The sequence below is a fragment of the Osmerus eperlanus genome, chromosome 22, assembly GCF_963692335.1.
Source record: "Osmerus eperlanus chromosome 22, fOsmEpe2.1, whole genome shotgun sequence".
NCBI lineage: Eukaryota > Metazoa > Chordata > Actinopteri > Osmeriformes > Osmeridae > Osmerus > Osmerus eperlanus.
The window spans coordinates 2,928,162-2,951,895 of NC_085039.1; the positions used below are offsets into that span (position 1 = coordinate 2,928,162).

General features: G+C 39.4%; 2 protein-coding genes across 3 annotated transcripts in view; one reads left to right on the plus strand and one right to left on the minus strand.

Moving 5' to 3' along the window:
* The window catches only part of gpr179 (G protein-coupled receptor 179), a 71,479-nt gene extending 48,921 nt beyond the window's left edge, over positions 1 to 22,558 (plus strand). The window contains exons 9-11 of the mRNA XM_062448836.1: positions 16,984 to 17,086; positions 17,257 to 17,403; positions 17,786 to 22,558. Of these exons, the coding sequence (XP_062304820.1) occupies positions 16,984 to 17,086; positions 17,257 to 17,403; positions 17,786 to 21,385 (3,850 nt within the window). The 3' untranslated portion in view covers positions 21,386 to 22,558. The remainder of the gene's footprint in view (positions 1 to 16,983; positions 17,087 to 17,256; positions 17,404 to 17,785) is intronic.
* The window catches only part of mrpl45 (mitochondrial ribosomal protein L45), a 38,209-nt gene continuing 37,026 nt past the window's right edge, over positions 22,552 to 23,734 (minus strand). For both annotated transcript variants that reach the window (XM_062448829.1, XM_062448828.1), the window contains one exon: positions 22,552 to 22,836. In XM_062448829.1, coding sequence (XP_062304813.1) covers positions 22,738 to 22,836 — 99 coding nt within the window. In that variant the 3' untranslated portion in view covers positions 22,552 to 22,737. The remainder of the gene's footprint in view (positions 22,837 to 23,734) is intronic.

Below are 23,734 nucleotides of genomic sequence, written 5' to 3' on the forward strand. Positions count from 1 at the left end.
TTTTGATGCCTTCATATCGTAAATTGCCAACCGGAGAAAAGAACACTTTTATGTGAACAAGTTGTTTCTTCCGTCGGCTAACTTGCATAATGAAACAAAGGATAATGGCTATTCATGAATGTAAAACATTGTATTTGGACGAATTACTTTACATGGTTAGATACTTTGAACCCTTGGGAATGTACGCAGATCAAGTTTTGATGCGTTGTTTGCATACCTGGGGCCTGTACTACGAATCAAGATTTGGCGTTAGCGAGGTAACTTCAGGTTCAACCCAGGGTTTTCTGTACTACGACGGAGGATCACTTGTTACCGGGGTAGATCGCCATGGTAACACATGCTGAACTGCTAACCTGGTCGGGAGCAGGTTAAGTTGGAGATCAGAGATCAACCGGTATAAAAGCCCCGCCCACTAACTCATTCTTGAGGATAATGCCGTCACCGTTCATAGAAGATCCTGTGGAGCTTGGTGCGCGGATAGTGAGAGGTGCGCTCAGAAGAGCCAGAACATTTAGAGACCGACAAAACCCTTTCGCATTCCCTCATGAGTATCTTTATAAAAGATATAGATTCTCAGCAGAGGGAATTACGTATCTTTGCCAGCTTCTTGAGCCGTATGTTGCCAATGCGACACATCGAAGCCGTGCGCTCACAGTCCCACAGACTATATACCGTTTCGTTATTTCGCTACCTACTTTTAGTGTGGGTGATGCGGAGAACCTGAGCAAGAACACGGTCTGCCGCGCAATTTGCAAATGATTTTCTTCAATGGCTGTTGCCACCATATTCTGATTAATGGAGTGATGAAAACGAGATATCCAAAGTGCCCTTTGTAAAAACTTTGGACTCTAATATGTTGACAAAATGAAACAAGGATTTTCATTCTGTCTTCATGCAATGTTCTGATTTCCGTTCTGGAAATGTATGCACATTATATCATATTTTACAACTTAATGCATCATTAGCTCATTTAAACATACATTTACAGGAAACTAGTAATGAAAACAATATTTGACCTAATATTAGTTATCAAATGGGGAGGTTTCATGTTGATATGTTATCCCTATTCACTGGGGTATCTCCCCTTAACCCATTCTGTTGTCCTTGGGTTGCTTTGTGCCTTTTTCTAATCATTTCCATATCAGAAATGTGTGTTTCTTTCAACCAAAACATTTAAAACCAAAAAGAACAATGTGTATGGTACCATACAATGCTCTTCACAAGTTAAATAAATCATAATTTCACTACTTTCATTGAATTTGGATGTTTCATGCACTTTTCATGCATTTTTCAAAAAGAATAGATAGGACATTGAAAGAAAGAAATGGTGAAAAACCCCACAAAAGACTCAAAATGCACAACAAAAAAGTATAAAAAGACCAAAACGTCAAAAAAAGTTTAACAAATACATCCGTATGTGTTCTCCCTTCCCTAGGAACACAGAAAAGCCAGCCTTGTTTTTTTAATTAAAAACCTCTTATACTCTATATCGAGCCTCTTATACTCTATATCGAGCTCCAGGGTTCTTTTATACAGGGCCCTCACATTGTCTGCTCCAACCTGAAACAAATAAAGAACATTGTTCCTTTGCAAGGCACATTTGGAGAAAGTTGAAGGTGTCAATTTGACTACTGTGTTTCAAGGTTCATTGCTTATAATTTGTGTCTTTGTCTTGGCCTTGAAGTGGAGGCCCTAGGCTCAGGGGGAGGAAGACGTTCCTCTTCCTGCTGAGTTTAACACCATAGCAATTTAATCAATTGAGTCATATTTGAAATGAGCACTGTAAGGACTTGTGTCTCATGTTCAGACCACCACCATTAGCAAGTCATTACAGACACTTCAATCACAGCCACACGTTCACACACTCTCACCATCTGTGTTGCAAGTGGTAAATAAAACTCAAAAGTGTACCCCCAAAATGCTCTCTGAGCTGGCAGACAGTTTCCTGATCATCTGGACCTCCACTTGAGAAAGTAAATGGCATATTTGATCAATATTCAGCAACCACATATGGCATACATACTGGCGTATGACTATTAGTTTCACTGTTACCTCTGTATGGCACAGTGGGACAACAGTGGGTGGTGGCAGCAACACCACTGTATTTGCTGTCACTGCAGAGAACAGTAATACATTTCACTCCTACAATATCCATAAATAATTGTTGAATGAACATGGTCACATAGATTACTTGAAACATACATATGCTTGGGTTTCCGAGCTGCTGCCACCAGGGTCTGAAGAAATGCCCCCTTCCACTGCTTCCATCATGGGGCGACCCTGATAGCTGGAGAGGGCCAGCTCCTCAGCAGGAGTGAAGTCCTGTGGAGAAGGACCCCCCAGTTTTCTTTGCCTTTTTTTTCTTCCTGTTGGCTGCAAGCAATTTCATTGTTCTATAGGCCCTTTGTAGCTATACCAATATCCTACAAAAGGGACTGACTCAGGCAATTCAGCCTTGTACTTGTTGGCCTTAAAATATGTGCAAGTATTGCCTACTGCTACTTACCGTTTTGAATTATGGTTTTATAGTTATTTTTTATTTGCTCCCACGATCGTTTGTCACTGCCAGGGTTGCAACTAAAATAATACAGCACAAAAATTTAACGTTATGGAATGCACATGTGTAATTATATGAGCTATATGACTTATTATATCAATAAGTCATGTAACTTACGCATTTACAGCGTCTGCTATTTTCTGCCAGCTTGGCAGCAGCGACTTTGTTGATTTTTGTCTGTATTATATGTCTGTATTCCTGATATGTTTGTATTACAATATTTCACGCAGGAGGAGTAGACAAAGTTTGGAAGATTATTGTCGGCTCCTCCTGCGTGAAATATGCGGCTCTTGTTTTGTCCATGTTTGCGACTGGACATACGGTGCAAACACCGCCCCTTTATGTGAACGCACACGTCTCTAGATTGGAAAGATCTGGGTTGAGTTAGAGAGTTGAAAACCGCCGTCATGATACCACTTATCGTGATTGCGATTGTTACGCTTTGCGTAGCCGGGTAACTGAAAGTGATCCAGAGCATGTTGATCTTGATTCGTAGTACAGGCCCCTGGACGACACTGAACCTTTGAGGGTAAGTAGAGACGTTTGGCTTTGGTGTTGTTTACAAAGTGGTGACTGGACAAAGACGTTGACTAAACTTGTTGTTGTGACTCAATCTTGAAATGGTTTACATATCTACAAGCACAAGAATCGTAGCTTTCCAATGATGTATAACGTGTAGTAGTAATTTTTTTTTATTTATTAACATTTAGTGCGTAGTAACTGGGGGAGGAGGGGGCAGTGTTTCGGGCCCGCGGGCGGGCCTGGACGAAAAAACGGGTCTCGGTTTACAAAGGCGTTTGCAGACCTGGGCCCCGTTCGTTGTAAGGGTTGAAGCTAAGTTAATCAATTGTCCCTTTAGCCCGTTAACATTAGCGAGATGAGTGAGAACAGCAAATATCGGTTCGTCAACGGCTGATCCGCATCCAAATCATGTGGTTAATTTCAATCAGGCTAAACTTATCAGGGAAATTGCACGTGCACGTCCTACTTCAAAAGGCAGGAAAGGTCGATCACCAAAACCGTGATTTTCTAACGGTATGATGGCGGAAAAGACGAAAGAGAGAGCGGTGATAGGCTATTCTCGCCATCCGAGCAAACTATTATAATGAGTCTCTAAGATGGCTTATCATGGCTAAGTCAAACACCGCCACCGCTGCCAGAGCAAGACAAGCAGCTTGGCAAAAAATTGCCGATAAGCTAAATGCGAAAGTTTTGGGGAAATGTATAGGCTCATCTTAAGTGCCTCATTACCCCAATCAATGAGATCACATTTCTTTAAATGTGCCTGCTGGTATAGGCTTAATGGAAATTAATAATCGAATGAGATCTTGCTAGCGAAAATAATGATCTCAACTCTTTCAGAATAAGTAGGCTAGATAAAAACAAGGCCAAAGAGTAGGCTATCTAATTGATACGAATTCATAGACAACTAGAGAGGGTACAATTTCTGGGGAAATTGTAGGGTGTGCTTGCTTGCGTCGGTTGCACTGGGGTCCGTTTTTTAATGACATTTTTACAACTGATATTTCTGTATATTTTATATAAAAATGCATAGGGCCTACTTATTATTTATAAAGATGACATAGATTTAAAAGCATCTTTTTTTTGCTGCTCATTTACAACTCAAAATACGAGTGAAGTGTAGATTGAAATATGATGTCTTCTCATTTCCCCTGCAAGAGGCAGCCTCATAGCTGAATCAAAACGAACAAATTTGGCAGACCGGTGTAAAAATTGACCTAATCTCTATGACTTAAACGTCCTTTTAAGTTTTCCCTTCTCGTGATATTTTCAGGCATTTAGCCTACCGCATTCATTCATTAATAAAGAACCCCCTTTGAAGATTATTCTACGACGTTACCGGCACTAGAAGATGGAATCGCGATTCAAACAGTAGCCTACCATCTGCTAACTGAAAATATGTCCCCAAAAACGTAAATAAGCTTGACATTTATTTAGTGGAAAATCGCTCATTCATAAAAAGCTCACTGGTAGCGATCATTGTCAGTAACAACGCAAAATGCGATATATGATTTGTGAGGAATTTTCATTTTAACAATTGAAAACAGATGCATCATAGACCACTGTAGTATGTCTTGCCCGGGCAACAGAGGCTAATGTCATGATGTTAATGCTCCAGTGAAATAGTAGACTACCGTTTCCGAAAGTAGATGTGGGCCTACTTCCTTAATAATATCAGCTAATATTGTACATTACATTTCACAATTGTGTTTCACATCACAAAGTGAAATGAGTAAATAGTTATCACCCTGGCCTCTTTGCTTGTGGCGTTTCTGCAGCTGCCTTGCAGTAAAGCTATAGTTAGCCTAGCTATCCCCCAAGTTAACAGATACGAAACGAATGTTCTGCTACAGGTAGTCACGCGTGTTTTCGTGACGTTAGTGACGTAGGGACGTTAGTAACGTCAGTGACTGTGGCTAGCAAATTAGCCACCGTTAGCTTCACTTTTCACCACAAAAACGCAATTTATACTTAAATCATGCAACGGAACGTAAATAAAAATACAACCAACGCAATCGCTACCAATACGAAACTTTTGACACCTTGGTTGTCTATGTAGTCCAAATATTGACTGATCCTTAGGGGGGCGAAAATAAACAATAATAACTAGAAAGGTACATTTCCTGAAGAAAATGTGTGTGTTTGCTGAAAGCAGTTGAAACGATTGTTTTGATTGCTTGAATAGTGAAGGTTTTACAAACATCTTTAAAGAGGTATGTGCTTTAAAAACAAAATGGTGAGAAAAAGTGTTAAAAGTTTATCTGTCATTGTTATGCATTGCGATATTTTCTTACTGTTGAAAATTGAGAAAAAACAGTGATGAAAAGAGTATCTTATTGACTTTCATACATTTTTAAGCGTTAAAAGTATTAAAGAATGAAAGATTGAGAAACAGAAACAAGTTTGAAGTTAGAAAAATGAGCAAATATAGTGATGAAGAGTATATTGCATAACAGTTATCAATATCATAGCAGACAAAAGTATGTCAGCATAGGAAGGTGAAAAAAAGTGTTGCTTTGAAACCAAAATAGTGAGACAGTGTTAAAAGTATATCTGTCATTGTTATGCATTGCAATATTTTCTCACGGTTGAAAAAGGAGAAAAAAGAGTGATGAAAAGGGTATCTTATTTAATTTCATAAATGTTAAAGCGTTATGTTAGAGCCATTTTATTTCATTCTAAACCTTTTACATTTTTAAACCTTAGTATTAGTTAGACTTGTACACTTCTTATTTAAGATTCTTATATGTTTAATGTGTGCACCTTCCTGCCACAGTAAATTCCTTGTCTGTGTGATGTTTCTTGGCGAATAAAACCCATTCTGAAAAGTATTAATAATTGAAAGATGTAGAAAAACAGAAAAAAGTTTGAACAGTGGAACAGTGAAGAGCGTTGGCCAATCGGATTGGTTCCTTGTTTCTTGTAACGTAGCAACTGTTGGTCATTGTCAACATTTCTAACCTAGAATCTAGGTTTTAGGTTCACGATGAAGGAGAAACTAATCATGTGTGCCTGCACAACCAGTCCTGTTCAGACACTTAATTTAAAGATGACATCAAAATAATAATCCATAGTGCAGGGTTGCCGATGTTGTCGTTGTCCCTGGTGAGTTTTTTTTTATTCAATCTCGTCACATTATGTGACTTTGTTGTGCAACTGGAAAAGCTAGCTACTCTAACTCAGAATGCTGCTGCAAAAAAAAGCAGAACTATTGTGGGTGGTAAATAAGATCATGCTACATCTAGCCAGCGGATCATTTCTTGCAAGTGTGTCAAAGTGGTATTTTTACAGACTGTATTAACACCGTAGGCGTGAATAATGCATGCATCGTCATTGTCGTCCATCTTTAGCCGAAGAAGCTAGAGAGGATGCAATGGGAGATTTCCTACAGTAAGGTAGATACTGCTTCAAATTGAAAACGGAGACGATCTTTTGATTAAAGACAAGTTCCTCAACCTCTGTTGTCAATATCGCCGATAAAAAGTAAATACTGTTACGAAGCATTTGTTTGTAGGTAACGAACGATAGACGTAGCTAGTTTCGCCGTTCTATGGCAGCTAGTACAGTACTGTATGATGACAGTCGTAGCTAGAGTTGTAAGCACTCGTCACTAGAATGACCAGAACTTTAAAACAAAAGATCATATTTCAAATCTGTCTGCTGTTCTACATTGCCCACACAATTTATGTATATATATATCAACTCTAACATGGCCTGTATCTTGTATTGAAAGTGCTCGAAAATTAGCTCGTCTAATGTATGGTGGACTGAGAAAACATATTTGTCAAAGCAGAGCGAGCGGATGTCGTGGGAGAATTCCTAATGTGTTAGATTTACTGTTTCAAATTGCAAATGGAGAAGATATTTAGAGTAAATACAAGTTTCTTAACGTCTGTGTTCAATATCGTCAACTAAAAGTACAAACTTTTCAGTTACGAAGCTTTTGTTCGTAGTAAAGCCAGCTGCAGTAAACCTTTCGTGACCCCGGTTTGGCTGTTCGTGACTGGCGGAGTCGGATATGACAGTGTTGAGCCTCGATTTGTGCAGATTTCTGTGAAACTTTCTTAAAGAAAAATAATCTAGCTAGATTATGTACACTTTAAGTTCAATGTACATACCTTGTTTGGCCAATTTGGTCGATTGTGGAAAAAAGTAGAACCGTTTTTAGTTATGGAGAGCCATCGCGCTAGCTTGGAATTGCGTTATCCCACTCATCACTTCAGTGGTCATAACTTTTAAACAAAATAGTCAATCTTAAATCTGTCTGCTGTTCTGAATTCACGACAAACGTACGCACATTTCATACGCTCTAACATATCCTCTATCTTGTAGTGAAAGTGGTTAAAAATTAGGTTTTCTAAAAAAGTAATGCAGACGGAGAAGATTTGTCAGAATGGCTCCGTGAAATCGTCTTGATAAAGGATGATTTGCCTAACATTATCATATAAATATTTACATCATTAGAAAGCCCTAAATCTTTTCTTCAAAATAGTATAAACAGTTCAGGTATATTATTTGAAAAAGTCTGCATATTCAGGAAGGAAAGTGTTAAACAGTGTCAAAAATTGACGCGGTGAGAAACAGTTCTGTCAGTGCATGACGTCACAATTGAATTTGACTTGAACATTCTGAACCATTGAAACCCATTTTTTTTTAGCACTTTAAACTTTAATACCTTAAAAACTTTAAAAGTTATCAATGAGAAAAGTAATATCACACTAGAGCAGTTCAGACTTTATCAAATGAAGTTTGAACGGTGTTTCTAGATTAAACGGTGTGAAAGGAGTAGGCGATGGAAAAAAGTGGGAGGGAAAAAATAAAATAAAAAAAAATGTATGCAGAATAACAATAGTGTTTTTGCTTGCAGCAAACACACAAAAGAATAAAAAAAAAAATAAGTATGCAGAATGACAATAGTGTTTTTGCTTGCAGCAAACACACTAATAAATATATATGTGAGAGAACAAAGGTTGTGCTCTCGCCGAAGGCTTGAGCACACCCAATTATGAGGATATATGTAGGCTACTGCGCTTATATCATGTACTATATATGTGTATATGCATGTAGGCCTATGTGTAAATCCCTCTTTGATTTCATTGACTGGGACATGGCCAGGGAATATGATGACTTGATTCATCAGCTGGTTAAGCGCCAAGTACACTTTTCTTACAGCAACGCATGCTGCGGCTTTGCCAATGTTTTCTGCATCGCCTATACTGTATAAAAATGTAGCCTATAGCCTACCTGACGCAAAAAAACTCAAGGCTATGCAGTCTGAAGCACAGTTAAAGTTAAGTAGCTTTATTGTCAATTTCTTCACGTCAAGACATAAAAAGGAATCGATATGACGTTTCCCACTCTCCCACAGTGAAACATATAAAAAGCACAGGCACAACAGATAAGACAAGACATTTCGTAAAACATAGCGTTACATATTCACATACAGCAGCATAAGCTCATAATAAAGCATAAAGCTTGCTGCGGCGTGTGATATTTGCAATGTACGGCCCGAGAAGGTCTTGCAAATAAATGAGTCCTTGTCGGCTGAATCGATATCGCTCAAACAAGAACTCATCCGTGTGAAATAAAGGATCTTGGCAATCGCGAAGAACTCTATTGTTATAGAAAGCTAATCGAACTAAAATATAGCTCCTTGGTCAACTGGGTCTCTCAAAAAGGGAGCTGCCATGTTATTTTCCAGGGGTGTGGCAAGCTTATCCAGCTACACTTACGTTAGCCTGCTCTGGAGCAGGTTAGTGCTAATTGATATGTTACTATGGTGATTTATCGAAAGTTGCTTCCACGAACCAAAAAGAGGGGCGTTTTTTATCTTAGCCTGAAAATTAGCTCGCTAAACCGCTTAGCGAGCTACGACGAATACCCCCCTGTCGAGGAGTAAACATTTGCAGTTTATTTACCTCTGCAAACTTTCAGGAGGTATATAAACAGATTTATTAACTTTTAAGAACGTCTTCTGGACCAATAAGAACAGCGTATTGGTCCAATTATTACATATAAGAAACCCTATTTTAAGGTATTTCTACAATAAACTAGAAACATAAAGACCAAAAACTCAGACATCAGCCCATTGTTTATCTGCCTGGGCTCTCCTCTGCTGATTCCCTTGCTTTGTGAAGCGTTTGACGTCAAATGCGTCACAAAGCAGCGAGCGCTGTTGCCTGTGGCAATAACGCTGCGTTCACACTGCAGCATTTTTTAACGCTCTGAATCGCTCGCCTTCCCACAGTACACCACGCTTGGGGGCGTGTTAGACAAGTTAATACAGAGTTGTAGTTCTCTAAGGTCACTGTTGTAGTCATGGCCAAGCGTGCAGATTTGGGTTCATGTACTCACAATATCGATCCAAATACCACTTTTACACAACATTTATATAAGTGCAAGATTTTACTAGTGCAAGATTACAGTAGAATACATGTTACGCCACCGGTCACTCAACCAGACGTTTGTAGGCTGGGATAGCGAGCTAGCAGTGGCACAGAACAGTCAGGTAACTAGACTGAATTTAAAAGTAGGCTATAAAAACACACTAGGAACAATGACAACATCGGCAACCATGCACCATGCATTATTAGTTTAATGTAATCTTTAAATTCAGGCTCGTCACATTAGTAACTTTGTTCTGAACAGAACTGGGTGTGCAGACACATACGAAAAGTTTCTCCTCCATCTTGAAATTGTGAAACCTAGAAATGTTTATCATGACCAACGGTTGCTACGTTACAAGAAACCAATCCGATTGGCCAACGCTAGCGTTTTCACGCTCTTCATTTACATAAAGTTGAGAAAATCCAACTTGCAACGCTCCGCTCCGCTCGCCTTCCCACAATGCCCTACGCGAGCGTCAACGCCTGGTTTCATTGAAAATGAATTGGAAGCCGACACCGCGCGCCGCCCGCTCCGCTGCAGCGTTTTTTAACGCTCTGCATCGCTTGCCTTCCCACAGTACACCACGCTCGGGGGCGTGTTAGACAAGTTAATACAGAGTTGTAGTTCTCTAAGGTCACTGTTGTAGTCATGGCCAAGCGTGCAGATTTGGGTTCATGTACTCACAATATCGATCAAAATACCACTTTTACACAACATTTATGTAAGTGCAAGATTTTACTAGTGCAAGATTACAGTAGAATACATGTTACGCCACCGGTCACTCAACCAGTCGTTTGTAGGCTGGGCTAGCAGTGGCACAGAACAGTCACGTAATGTGACGAGACTGAATTTAAAAGTAGGCTATAAAAACACACTAGGAACAATGACGACATCGGCAACCATGCACCATGCATTATTAGTTTAATGTAATCTTTAAATTCAGGCTCGTCACATTAGTAACTTTGTTCTGAACAGAACTGGGTGTGCAGACACATACGAAAAGTTTCTCCTCCATCTTGAAATTGTGAAACCTAGAAATGTTTATCATGACCAAAGGTTGCTACGTTACAAGAAACAAGAAAACAATCCGATTGGCCAACGCTAGCGTTTTCACGCTCCTCATTTACATAAAGTTGAGAAAATCCTCCTGCCTCCGGAGCAGACATCGCATTATGCTGTTTTTGAAGCAATTACTGGATCGATCAAAAAAAATACTAAACGTTTCTACTCATAAACTTGGATATTCTTAATAGACATTTGGATTCGGAATAGCAGTTACTTTTATAGAAATGCGATTTATGTCTTTCTGTAATTTTCAAATTTAGCAAAGACATCCAACGGGCCAAGCTGGACTCCCTGGCGGGCCGGATCCGAGAATTCGCATCAGCTCTGTGCTTGGCCATCAAGTGGTATTTCAGACTGGACGTGCTGCGATGATAGCTCAGTTCACAACGACAAAACACACAGATCACTTTGGTCTTGTCAATGGAACCATTTGGCAACTTTTTAAAAGTAATCTTTCCATTCAGAATCTTATTGGCATCCATTTCGGTGTCTCACGCTCGCCATCTACTCAAAACGTAATGTTTGCCTACTACTCTTCAGCCGGCTCGCAAGCCCAAACAAGTTTTTGCGGCGTGCCTGTTTTGTTTCCGGTCTAGCTAGATCCGGCTTGGTGTTGTAGTTTTTCTAACATCAGTAGTTGTTGCAACAGCATGTGAAAAAAACGACAAAGTTTGCTAGGCCAAAAAGAACGTTAATCTCGCGCCCAAAAAATTGACGCCGTTAGTAACGCGTTTAACTGACAGCACTCATATGAATATGTATAGTTAAATATGTATAGCATATACAAAATTATGACAACAATTTACTTGAATGGTATGAAGTCCATTTGCTTCACTACATACCGTTTGTGTGTAGACAGGTAAGCGCAATTCTTATGTTATGACATTAGCGGCAACCATAATTGTAATGGTAAAATTAAGTAGCCTATGTTTTGTAAAGTGGATACACAACAAACTAGAAAGGGTACAATTTCTAGGGAAATTGTTAGGTGTGTTTGCGTCTGGTGCAGATGGGTCCGTTTTATTATTTACAACTACTATTTCTGTATATTTCAAGTAATTATGTATAGACCTACTATTTATGAATATTGCATAGATTAAAAAGCATACATTTGTTGCTGCTCATTTAAACTTGAAAATACAAAGTTTATAATGAAACAGGGTTCTCTTCTCATTTCCCTTAGTGCAAGAAGTAATGGTGAATAGTTGAAACAGTTACATCAAAACAAAGAAATTGGGCAATCCTGTGTAAAAATGGTCCTAACCTATATTATGACTTAAAGGGGTGATTGACAGTTTTTGGGGGGTATTTCACACTGTTCCTTAACCCTTGTGCTGCCTTCGGGTCACATGACCCAAAGGTTCATAACGAACCATTGTTGTGTTTACCCAATTTTACCCAATACAAAAACAAATAAAAATCATTTTCTTTTAACCTTCGCAATGTGGAGGGTCTGAGACAGCCCGACGGTTAAAAGAAAATGCTTCACTTTGTTTTTGTATGCGGTAAAGTTGTCACAATACGACGGTGGGTAACAATGACTGATGGGTCAGAATGACCCGAAGAGAACACAAGGGTTAAGGTCTCCGAATAGGGTATGTAACATTGTTTGGGTTGAAAATGGCCCGGGTGCTGCCCCCTGATAGATCCTCTGAAATTTTCCCGGGAAAAAACACTAGCTTTTCTCCTTTTATGGTATGCTCATTAATATTTAGATGAGCTGCGCGCTGATTGGTTGGTTTTCAACAAGTGAAGCTGGGGAGCAAAAACGCAACACGGCCAACAGCACTCACTGAAACACCAAAGGTGAAGACTTGAAATAAAAACGCGCAAATAAATCTATTGTGTCTACACAACACTTTTCAACAGATTGACTAGATATCATTTCAAATGATAACGTTAGTTGTTTCCACTTCTGTTGTTGAAGCAAACTGGATTGACTTAGGTGGGTAGAACGTTACAGCTTATAGCAACCAAACTATATCGTTATTCAACTCAGCTTCAGTTAGCTAGCTCTAGACATCTTGCTGAAAACTAACCTGACAAAGATCTGGACAAACATGCATCGTGAATTGTAGATTTACATAACAACACAGGTTATTTATTTGAATGAAACAGTCAGGAACATGAAACAACGTTAGCCCCATTGCCAATAAACTAGGCTAAATCATCACACATTCTACCTATGCTCTTGCGTTAGCAAGCTAAACTAGTTTACATGCCTACAGTCTAGTTTTTTTTCGCTATCTAGCTGTTCTTGCATTCCTTGCAAATCAGCGTTAATAAAAAGCAGATGAGCTAGAGTCTAGCTAACATTGACTAGACGGGCATGGCTGATGTTTGTCTATACCGTAGCGTAGAAGATCCCTGTGCAGTTCGACCCTCGACACATTTGCGCGAATAATTTCACCAAGGACGGTTTTGAAAACCTGGGACAATGTAGCTAAAGCAGGATTTGCTATGAAGCTGTTGCCGAAAAGAGGTGCGTTCCGACCTTACGTTCATCACAACCGCAAGCTGTAGTATGATTTTGTCGGTAACAGTTATTAGCAATGCTAACGTATCCTGTATCTAGCACTTGCCTTTCTCCAGTTCTTTCAAATAGATAATCTAGACAGGCGTTAGCAATAGGCCAGACTGCTATTTGTTTTCTGGCTATTTTTTCGGAAGCTTCCCTTCTAATGCCGACTACAGCTAGTCTAGCTAGTCATTTTCTAAGTAAAGTATGTTGATGTGTTTAGAAACGTATTTAGTATTCTACCTATGCTAGATACAGGAGACGTTAGCATTGCTAATAACTGTTACCGACAAAATCATACTGTAGCCTACTTACAGCTTGCGGTTGCGATGAGCGTACGGTCGGAACAGCACATCTTTTCAGGTTGAGCTTCATAGCAAATCCTGCTTGAAATTGTCCAAGGTTGTCAAAACTATCTTGGGTGAAATGTTCAGAGCAAATTAATAATTGAGTGTCGAACTTCGCCGGGATCTTCTCATAGACAAACAGCAGCCATGCCTGTTGAATATTTGGCTCCTTGGGAAGACTATGAGTGTTAGCCTTCCCTGTACAGCCTGGAACACAGCATTTACGACCGTGGTCCATTTTCAATATCCTTGTTATACTTCAAAACGTTATTCTTTGTAATTGCTTAGAAGTAGCCTACACAGAGCAGCGCACAGCTAAACTAGCATCAGAGATCTACTCTACCTCGAACTGGTCAAGAACACTAGTGAGTGGGCTGGTCTGGATGTAAATTTTGGGGTGTGACAAAGATACAGACCAGAGCCGAAAAAGGCGGTCCCCGGACTGACGTCAGTCCGGTGGCTTTGTTGAAAAGCTAGCGTTTTACAGCCACATTTTTTCATTTGGAGATTTGCATAGGAAAGAGGTGTCAACGGACTTTGAGGTTCACTGTATGTTCATTTTACCCACCGAACTGTCGTTATTCAACTATGACAAGGTAAAATCGGTTTTGCAATCAATCACCCCTTTAAACTTCCCCTCAAGTTTTTCCCTTGTAGTGATATTTTTTTTACATTTACTCATTGAATTTCATTAATAAACAGGCATGCAAACTCCTTACCTTTAGGTGAGACTCACTAACATACGTGATTTTTGCAGATCTGATGAGAAAAAAGGTTGTGGTGTGTCGTGGCCGTGGCCAACACAGCATTTTACCTGTGTTTCCCAACTTTACAACTGGCTCTGGAACCAATCGTCACTCCTAATGCCTAAACCTCACAGCCAATCAGAGTGGGGAGAGGTTTACAGACCCATCTTACATCATCTAGTAGAAACAATTTTAATACAATATAAAAAATGTCTATTGGATGTGTTAGCTTTACAGTAAGTGATGCTTTTGACTTTTGCTTTTTAAAGTAGTTCAACACAGGTAATCCCGTTTGTTTAATTGTTTTTTATGATGTATGCTATACAAAAAAACTCTTTATGGTTAAAAGAACATGACATTGTTACAAGAGCAAAGATTTTACATAGATCTAGCCTCTTAATTTTGCTCTCAAAGTGCACCAGATTCATGCGTTTAACTTTAAAATTTAATAAATTTTCTTCTGGGGGACCATGCCCCCGGACCCCCCTATAGAGTCGGGGGTTCGCCGTATCCTTCTCACCTTTTTAACCCCTGACTTGTTTGCATGCCTGAATAAAGAACCCCCTTTGAAACAATCTGATTCTAACAACTTTTTCACTAGCAGTATCTTTGCTGGAATTGCGATTCCAGTACCACCTGCAAACTGAAAATATGCCCCCGAAAACGTATATAGCCTAAGCTTGAAATGTTCTGGAAAACTGGCTAATATAACAAGTTTACTGGATTGACCATTGTTAGTAACAACATCAAAATGCAACCATTTGGTCGCAGTCTACAGCCCTGCCTGGAGAAGCCATTCAAACCCGGTAAATTGTACAGCTGAGCTAGCTAACTACTAGACTACCGCTGTGTGGGAATCGCTGGAGCTAACCAGTCGAAGGGCGTACAAAAATACAGGGTGTTGATATCACAGCCTGGAAACATATCTCACATGTTATCACCCTGGCGTTTGCCTGTGGCATTTCTGCAGCTGTCTTGCTGTTTTAGGTAGCTAGCCTAGCTACACTAATGTTCTATTATAGGTAAACGCGCGTGGGGTTGTGACATTAGTGACTGTGGCTAGCTAGTTAGCCACCATTAGCTTCACTTTTCTGCACAAAAACTTAAATTAACCCTAAACCATGCAACAGAAGGTAAAATCCAATACAAGCAACGCAATGGTGACCAAGGGGAACCATTTAACACCGACATTTACTATGTAGTGCAAAAATTGAAGGACGAGTTCGATTGGGAAAATAAATAATAATAATAATTAGTGGTGGGCCGTTATCGGCGTTAACGCGCTGCATTAACGTGAGACTCTTATCGGGCGATAAAAAAAGTATGTCCGTTAATCTATTCTCAAAGTTGGGTTGGGAGCTGGGTCTATACTACGCAAGCTATGATGACTTTTACCTTGATATTTTAGCGCGGATTTATACCTAGCCGAATTGCACTGTAGGTGGCGAGTCTTCAAACCTGTGTGTATTTACATTTAGCAGACGCTCTTATCCAGAGCGACTTACAGTAAGTACAGGGATATTCCCCCCGAGGCAAGTAGGGTGAAGTGCCTTTCCCAAGGACACAACGTCATTCTGCATGGCCAGGAATCGAACCGGAAACCTTGATTAATAGCCCGATTCCCTAACCGCTCAGCCATCTGACTCCCTGCGTATGCCTTGTGTATGAAATTATCACATCAAACGTGACGTGCTATGAAGCCGCCTGGTTTGCTTCAGAGAAAATGTATTTTTAACCCTCGTGCTGCCTTCGGGTCACATGACCCAAAGGTTCATAACGAACCATCGTTGTGTTTACCCAATTTTACCCAATACAAAAACAAATTAAAATAATTTTCTTTTAACCTTTGCAATGTGGGGGGTCTGAGACAGCCTAGCTGTTAAAAGAAAATGCTTCACTTTGTCTTTGTATGCGGTAAATCTGTCGCAATACGAAGGTGGGTCACAATGACTGATGGGTCAGAATGACCCGAAGATAACACAAGGGTTAAGAAGCTTCCCAATGGAAACCTCGACAAGACTAAGGTTTTTGCACCTTGTGCTATGCGGAATTAGTTTACTGTAGGAGTTCTTCCAGTCTCAAATACCACCTAAACGCAAAGCTTCAATTAGCTAATGCGGAAGATGCCGGGCCAAGCACTGATGTAGCGCAGGGGAAGAGTCGTCGTCAAACTATGATGTTTGAGTGCAACCGAGGCAAGCCCGTCAGCACAGCTCTATCAGCCAAGCTAACTAATCTAATAAACAGTTAATAAACACAAGTACATCTTATTGAACATAATTTATTTTCATCACCAATTATCATAGTAGAACAGCTTTCTCAAGCAGTTTGTGATGCATTTTGGAAACGGGAGATCCTGGTCTAATGCGCTACCTGGCTTGAGAAACCCGTTCTCAAAGACTTACTTTTAGTCATTATTTGGGTAGCACACATTCTGAATGCCTTGGGCGGAATTCAAATGAGCCATTTTAATCTAGATTAATCTAGATTAACGCCAAGATTACAGTGAGATTAATCTAGATTAAAAAAAATAATCTATGCCCATCACTAATAATAATAAATATATATGAGAATATAGGTTCTGCCTTGCCGTTTGGCAAGCACACCCAATAAAAAGTTTCCTCATAATAAAATGAACAATAACAATAGATTTCCTCTTGACGGAGGAATCCTAAAAATGTACCATCGATGTAATCACACAAAAGAGATTAAAAAATGATACAAAGTACTGCAGGTCCGGAAAAGCATTATACATAAAACATTTGCTTGAATTTGTACAATAAAAGACCGAAGTCTCACAGAAACCAGGACCATGCATGAAATATGATTTGTTTATTTCAGGTTTGTCCTGCCCTCTCTACATCCTGATTGGGTGCTGTTGCTGTTTTTTACCCACACACATGTCACAATTACTGTAACCCTGGCTCTGCTCTTTATACCCAAGGTAATATACAAACTGATGATATATGGCAGTAACTGTACTGTACGGCATCTTGAAAAGTACATAAAAGGCTACTTAATTCAAATTCTGTTTCATTAATATAGAGTACAAATGGTAATTCAAGTTGCAAATGTTGTCCTGTGGTAACATGCATTTTTTTCTGTCAAATGTAGTTCATCCATGTTTCAAGGCCAGGGAGAGAAGAGATTGCAGCAGAGGTGTATGAAGAGGAGGTGGACTTGCGACGCTCTGGCTCATATCTCAACAGCAGTTTTACCTCTGCTTGGAGTGATCACAGCTTGGACCCCGATGACATTCGGGTAAACTCTTTAGCCCCCCTAATGCCTTATTGACAATGTATATTCAGGCACTGGGAAAAATGGGAACAAAATGATAATGAAACATAAAATTAAGTATAAAAAAAACTAAATATATTGTACATATATATACACAAACATAAATGTTACAATAATTAGCATTATAAATGAAAATTTAAATGCCCTGTCAGTTTTTTATCAATATAAATTATAGAATAGATATGAATAATGTGGTTTCTCTACCCCTGTCCCTTTTCTTCCCTATTACTCATGTAATGAATTGGTTCTTCAACTAACTGTACTTGTAACTCATATTCTCCTCTCCTCATTCATTCCAACATCTTCCCTGATTCCCATTCTTGCTTTTTTACTTTACATGCACCAGGATGAATTGAAGAAATTATATGCCCAGTTGGAGGTCCACAAGACCAAAAAGGTGACAACTAACAACCCTCATTTACAGAAGAAGCGCAGCTCTCGTCGTGGACTTAGCAGGTCAATTATAAAGCGAATCACTGAGATCCCAGAATCCCTGAGTAGGCAATGCAGCCGCGAAGACAAAGAGAAACCCTTCATTAGCAGAGGCCTTTCCCACACTGAATCATGTAAAAAGACGTTAGAAACCATGAGTGTGAATTACAAGGATGAATCAGTATGGCAGCCTTCACCGGTGCTGCGTAAATCCCAGAGTGAACATGACTATGTTAGGGACAAAGACCATTTATTGCATGACTCAATAATGAGGGCCAATTTAGCAAAAAGGGCATCCCAACGTTCTGAGACTGACTCATTAGACACAGCCCCATTGGTCTATAAGTCAGCAAGTGCTCACAACCTCACAGTAGACAGCAATCTCCTGTATCCTGATCACAACAAGCTCCATAAATCACTGAGTCTAACTTCCAGTAAGGCTCACAGTCTTGAGGACACATTCCGGGTAGGCACAGATATCTTAAATATGCAGATTAAGTCCAAGCTGGAAGTCACAATAAAGGACCAGACGACAGGTGCTCTCCAGTCTCTGTCCTTTGATAAAGCAGAGATCTGTCCCTGGGAGCTGGAGGAACAACGGCCTACTGACAAGAGCCAGAAGCATGTTACCTATGCTTTGTCTCATAGCACTGAGTCAAAGAGCCCAGACAGTTCATCGTCACCATTAGCACAACATATTTGCCCCTGGGATCATTTGCCACCCCCTCCTCTTGCATTGTGCACTACTGGGGAGCCATGCAAAGACATGGATGATAGAGAATGTGAATATCCTGGGCCCCAGGGTCCTATATTGCGTAGTGCGTCAGGTTCTCCAATGTCAGACCAGGAAACGACTGCAAAGGAGCAACGGGTCTTCTCTTTCCGTACATCCACCCAAAAGTGGCTCTCTGTGAAAGCATTCATAGGATCTGTTGATGGAAGCCTCAAAGAAAAAAACAGAAAGGATGAAAAAGTAAAGGTCAGGACAGACGACTCGATTTCACTAAAAGGTCAGGACAGTGTAGGCGCAGGACAAAATCCTTGTAGCAACCCAAGTGTAGAGCGAAAGACGCATAAAAAAAGAAGCATGACAATAGACACAAAACCTTGTCTCGTGAAACAGGCTGCAATCAGACTATCCTCATGTGATTCCTCAGAAAGAAGTCCAAGGAGAATTGTGATTGTAAAGTCTGGTGGTTATCCTTGGGACTTAGAGGACATACAAAAGGATGGCATGTATGAAAACGTTTTTGTGTCCCGGCAAAACAGTACACACAGCACCAACGAAATGTCCAGAAAAGCTAGAACTCCTTTAGTGCACAGAGTAGGTGGTAACAGAATTATGCCTACTATAGGTGTTTCCTTTGGGGATGTTTGCCCATTAGATGTCCCTGGTCCCTCCCATAAATCACCACAAAGAGCACAGAGTACAATAACAGATATTTGCCCTTGGGAGGTGGAAGAAGCACAGCTATCTGAACGTGCCAGTGTGTGTCCATGGGAATCGCAAGAGGAGGTGGTGCTCAAGAGACAGGACAGTGTCCGTGGTGATGTGTGTCCTTGGGAATCAACACCCACAAACACCTCATTCTGTCAACCATCCCAGCAGAAATCTCAACTACTTAACCGAAGAGCCCAAACCATATGTCCTTGGGAAATCTCAGAAACCTCAATCTCAGCAACATCAAAAACTAAACTGAGTCTACATTTGGACTCTCCTAGGGATAAAAGGAAATACCTCACAAAAGTTGATGATATTTATGAAAATGTCAGACCAAAAGAGAGTAAGAATTTACCTGAGACACCAGAAACACACGAGACTGTAAGAGTTAATGTCTGTCCGTGGGAATTAGAGAATATATCAACTGATTTGATTGAAAATGGTCAAACTAACAAAACAACACCACATAAAACTGACACAGAATTAACTGTATCTAATTTGTCAAAGCAGAAATCAGAAGCCAACCAATGGGATTTCCCTGAACCGCCTCAAAACTTTCCATGTATTAATTCTTGGGAAGAAGAGAACTCAAAGTTATCCCTAACCAACCTAACAACCAAAGAATATTTTTCACATGAGACCCCTGCCCAAAAGACTGACATTTGTCTGTGGAAATCTGGAGACCAAGCCAAATCTCAAGAAAGACATGGTGCCTGTGAAGTAAACCTTTTTCCTGAAACTAATGAACTAGAAAGACACGACAACAGTCCAATAGATGTATGTCCATGGGAGCCTGGCGACACAGATAATCCAATTCAAACAGAAACTACGAAAGCAAATATTTGTAAGGAAACAGCAAAAAATAATACAGAGGATGACACTCAAACAAATATTGGTCTGTGGGAAAGAGAGGATCTAGAAATGTCAAAAGAACATACAAATAAATCTATAGAAACAGAGACTCAAAGTAGCACTGAGGTTCTCTCAAAAGAAGAAGAGAGACCAGGAAAACAAGACTGTACTCAAGTACATGTTTGTCCTTGGGAAACTGATGTATTTGAAAAGACGGAGGAGAAACAAAGTGTCCATGTCGAATTGTGTCATATGGAGAGTGGAAATGTTCATACTGAAAACTATAAAAGACAAGATTCACTTATTCAATCAAATGTATGTAATTTGGAGACACACATTATCAAAGGAGACACAAGTATAAAGAGACAAGAAAGTAACATTTGTCCATGGGAAACTGTAGAACCATTAAAGACAGAGGGGAGAGATGGGGTTCTGACTTATGTTTCCAGCGGACCAGAAAAGACAAAAAGAGAAAACAGCACTTGTGTAGAGGTTTGCCCATGGGAGACTATGGAACCAGAGAAGAGGCAGATTGATGTTTCTAAAGACACCCAAAACATAAACAGACAAGACAGCACCCGAGTAGATGTTTGTCCCTGGGAAACCGAAAATCCAGAAATAAAAAAAAGAGAAGACAGCATCCGAGTAGATGTTTGTCCTTGGGAAACTGAAAATCCGGAAACAACAAAAAGACAAGACAGTGGTCGCAAATGTATATGTCCTTGGGAAACTGCTGAGCCAATAAGAGAATACAACACTCATGTAGACAGTTGTCTTGAGGAAACTACAAAAACCAAGACTATAAAAAGACAAGAAAGCACTTATACAGAACCAGGGACAAAGAATACAGACGTCTCCAGACAACCTGAACACATAAAACAAGACAGCAGTAAAGTAGATGTTTGTTCATCCAAAATTGAAGAACCATCAGAATTCACAGAGGATGTCATACAAATCCAGGCAACTTCTTCTAGTGATGAGATAGACAATGGACAGCTTGCTGAAAGAATGCAAGAAGTGGTGGAGGTTAAAGCTAATATACCCTTGGCTCGGCGTGATGCTCTTTGTCCTTGGGAGATGGAAGAGACTAAACCCGGCTCAATTTCAGAGCATGATTGTGGCTCAGATGTTTTTACATGGGAGCCTGAGGACATTCAAGAAGATGAAGAGGACGATGCAGAGTTTGCTGCAGAGGCCTTTGTCTTCCCAGATGACTTGTAGACCAGTTAGTACTTGGTGACATCAAGTATGGTTTCTGAAGGGATGCAAATTAATTAAATAAATCAACATGGAAAGTGATTCCCTCATACCAGAAGATTACAATTGAATTAGTGAAATGTGTTGGACCAACTACACTACTTACAGTGCTCCCTCTGCAATGTGTAGGGCCAACCCCCGACACTCCCTCAGCCAACAAAGCAGGGTAGAAACCAAGTTCTCAATGAAAAAAGTATTGAATGCAGTTAATTTCCTACTTAATCCTTCTTAAAATTGTCTTTTATGCGTGTTTGAGTGATTCGATTATCATCGGAAACATTCAGTTAACCCCTCCTTGTGGGGTCCATTAGCTATTTCAAATAGTACAAAGTGAGTGAGTGTTGCGAAACAATATTAAAATGTTTTGACACACAGGGAAAAAAACAACCAAACTGCCAGCCCCAATTGGTTAACTTGAAAGCTCATACCGTTTTAAATGTTGTAAACAAATGATGTAATGGTGGCCTATGTCCAACTTTGTATCTAAATTATGAAATTTCAAGTTAACAGTCTTGCTGTTGCATCAAAATGAATACTTGATCAATTAGAAACCAAGAGTTTGTGACAACAATTTAAATATTACAAATAAATGTAACTTTACAAAACACAATAAATATAAAATAATGTTTATAATATAACTGAAAACTAACCATAATCCTTGAGTGCAAGATAAAAATGGCTATATATAATACAATACAAATAAAAATATTGGAGGAACTGAAGCCCTATTGACAATTGTTGTACATGTTGGGGGGGGGACTATGTTGGGACCATGCAGTAAACAGCAGCTACATGTTTTGTCAAATTGGTGGAGAATTTAACAAAATTAAATCTTAAAAACATTGGTACATTAGTAACAATACTAGTCTAAATGAATTACGTACTGAATAAGTACTGATTAAGCTCATTCTGTGATTCTTATCTTAAAGCATGGCCCCATTATTTGCTGTAGACCACATTTTGTGACATTTTTGCATGTTCTAGTGTTGTTGAATTGATGTGCTAAATAAATCCAATACCTATATCTTCTTCTTTTTTTTATGTAAACAGAGATACATGTTGGGATATCAGTTATTTTTTATATGATTTGGGATTGAAATATGATTTAAATACAGATTCACTCAAAAAAATTAAAAGCAGTTGGGATCCTTTATTTTTGTATTCTTTGAATCAATCATGTACTCATTATATTATTGCAATAAACAATACATGCACAACATGTGCATGCAAAATTTTTGTTTAAATGTGTATAATCTCGGAAAACTATACTGCCATGTATATTAGAAGCCTAGAGGAAGCAACTGTTCCCTTGTGGCCTACTTGTGCCACTGAATGGCCTTGGGCTTGGGAACTTCAAAGTTGAGGGCCTCAAATTCTTCACCTGGCTTAAGCTCAGGGCCAGGAATCATTACAGTCTGAAACGAAAAAACAATGAAGGACAAATGAATAATCTCACCAGAGCTCCACATTAGACTTAAACCACATTAAAATCAGCAGGGTTAAGGTCAATTCAGTCAAATCATTGTTAACATAATTGTGTAGGAGAAACAGGACCTTGTAATGAATTACATGTCTTATTTTAGCAGAAAAGTACAAATTCGCAGGTATCACAAGAAATAATGCATTATCCAAAGTGTCATACATAGTCCTGTACAGTGCATCGCTTTCTATGAAAAACTCATTAAAGACAAGCGGACAAGCGCCAATACAGCTAGGTGAGCAAGGTATTTTATTATTCATATTTAACAATAGAAAACGTTTCCATTTAAAGTGTATACTTCATTTGTGACAATCTGGTGAAAAGGTGCTTTTGTCGGCCAAGGCAATTTCTCAGTTTTTTACAGATTAGTGCAGAAAAGCGCTGACTGTAAGATTTCAAATGATGTCATATGTTGAAAATTGTTATGTTTATTAAGATTCTTATATGTTTGTTATGTTTACTGTATGCAACTTCCCACCAAAGTAAATTCCTTGTTTATGTACACTTCTCAATTAAACTTTATTCTGATTGAAATTTTAAATTGTTTTAGAAGATACGCCTATCAAGCAGAGCACCGGTCATTTGACCGCAGTGAAGAGAAATAAATAAATAATATCTTTGCACTCGATCAAATCAGCGGGATAAAAAGTGATCCCAATAATATAATTCTGCTATGTCGTTATTGTTTTGGTGTGGATCATGCTATTCTTTTAACATTAGGTGAGACGGTTTTACTAACTACAAGCCTGTTAAGCCGAGTCTTCAGACAGGGACATTGTTACTGACACTAGTGGTTGCTAGATGGTGCTTCTTGCACAGCGCAAAGGCACGGT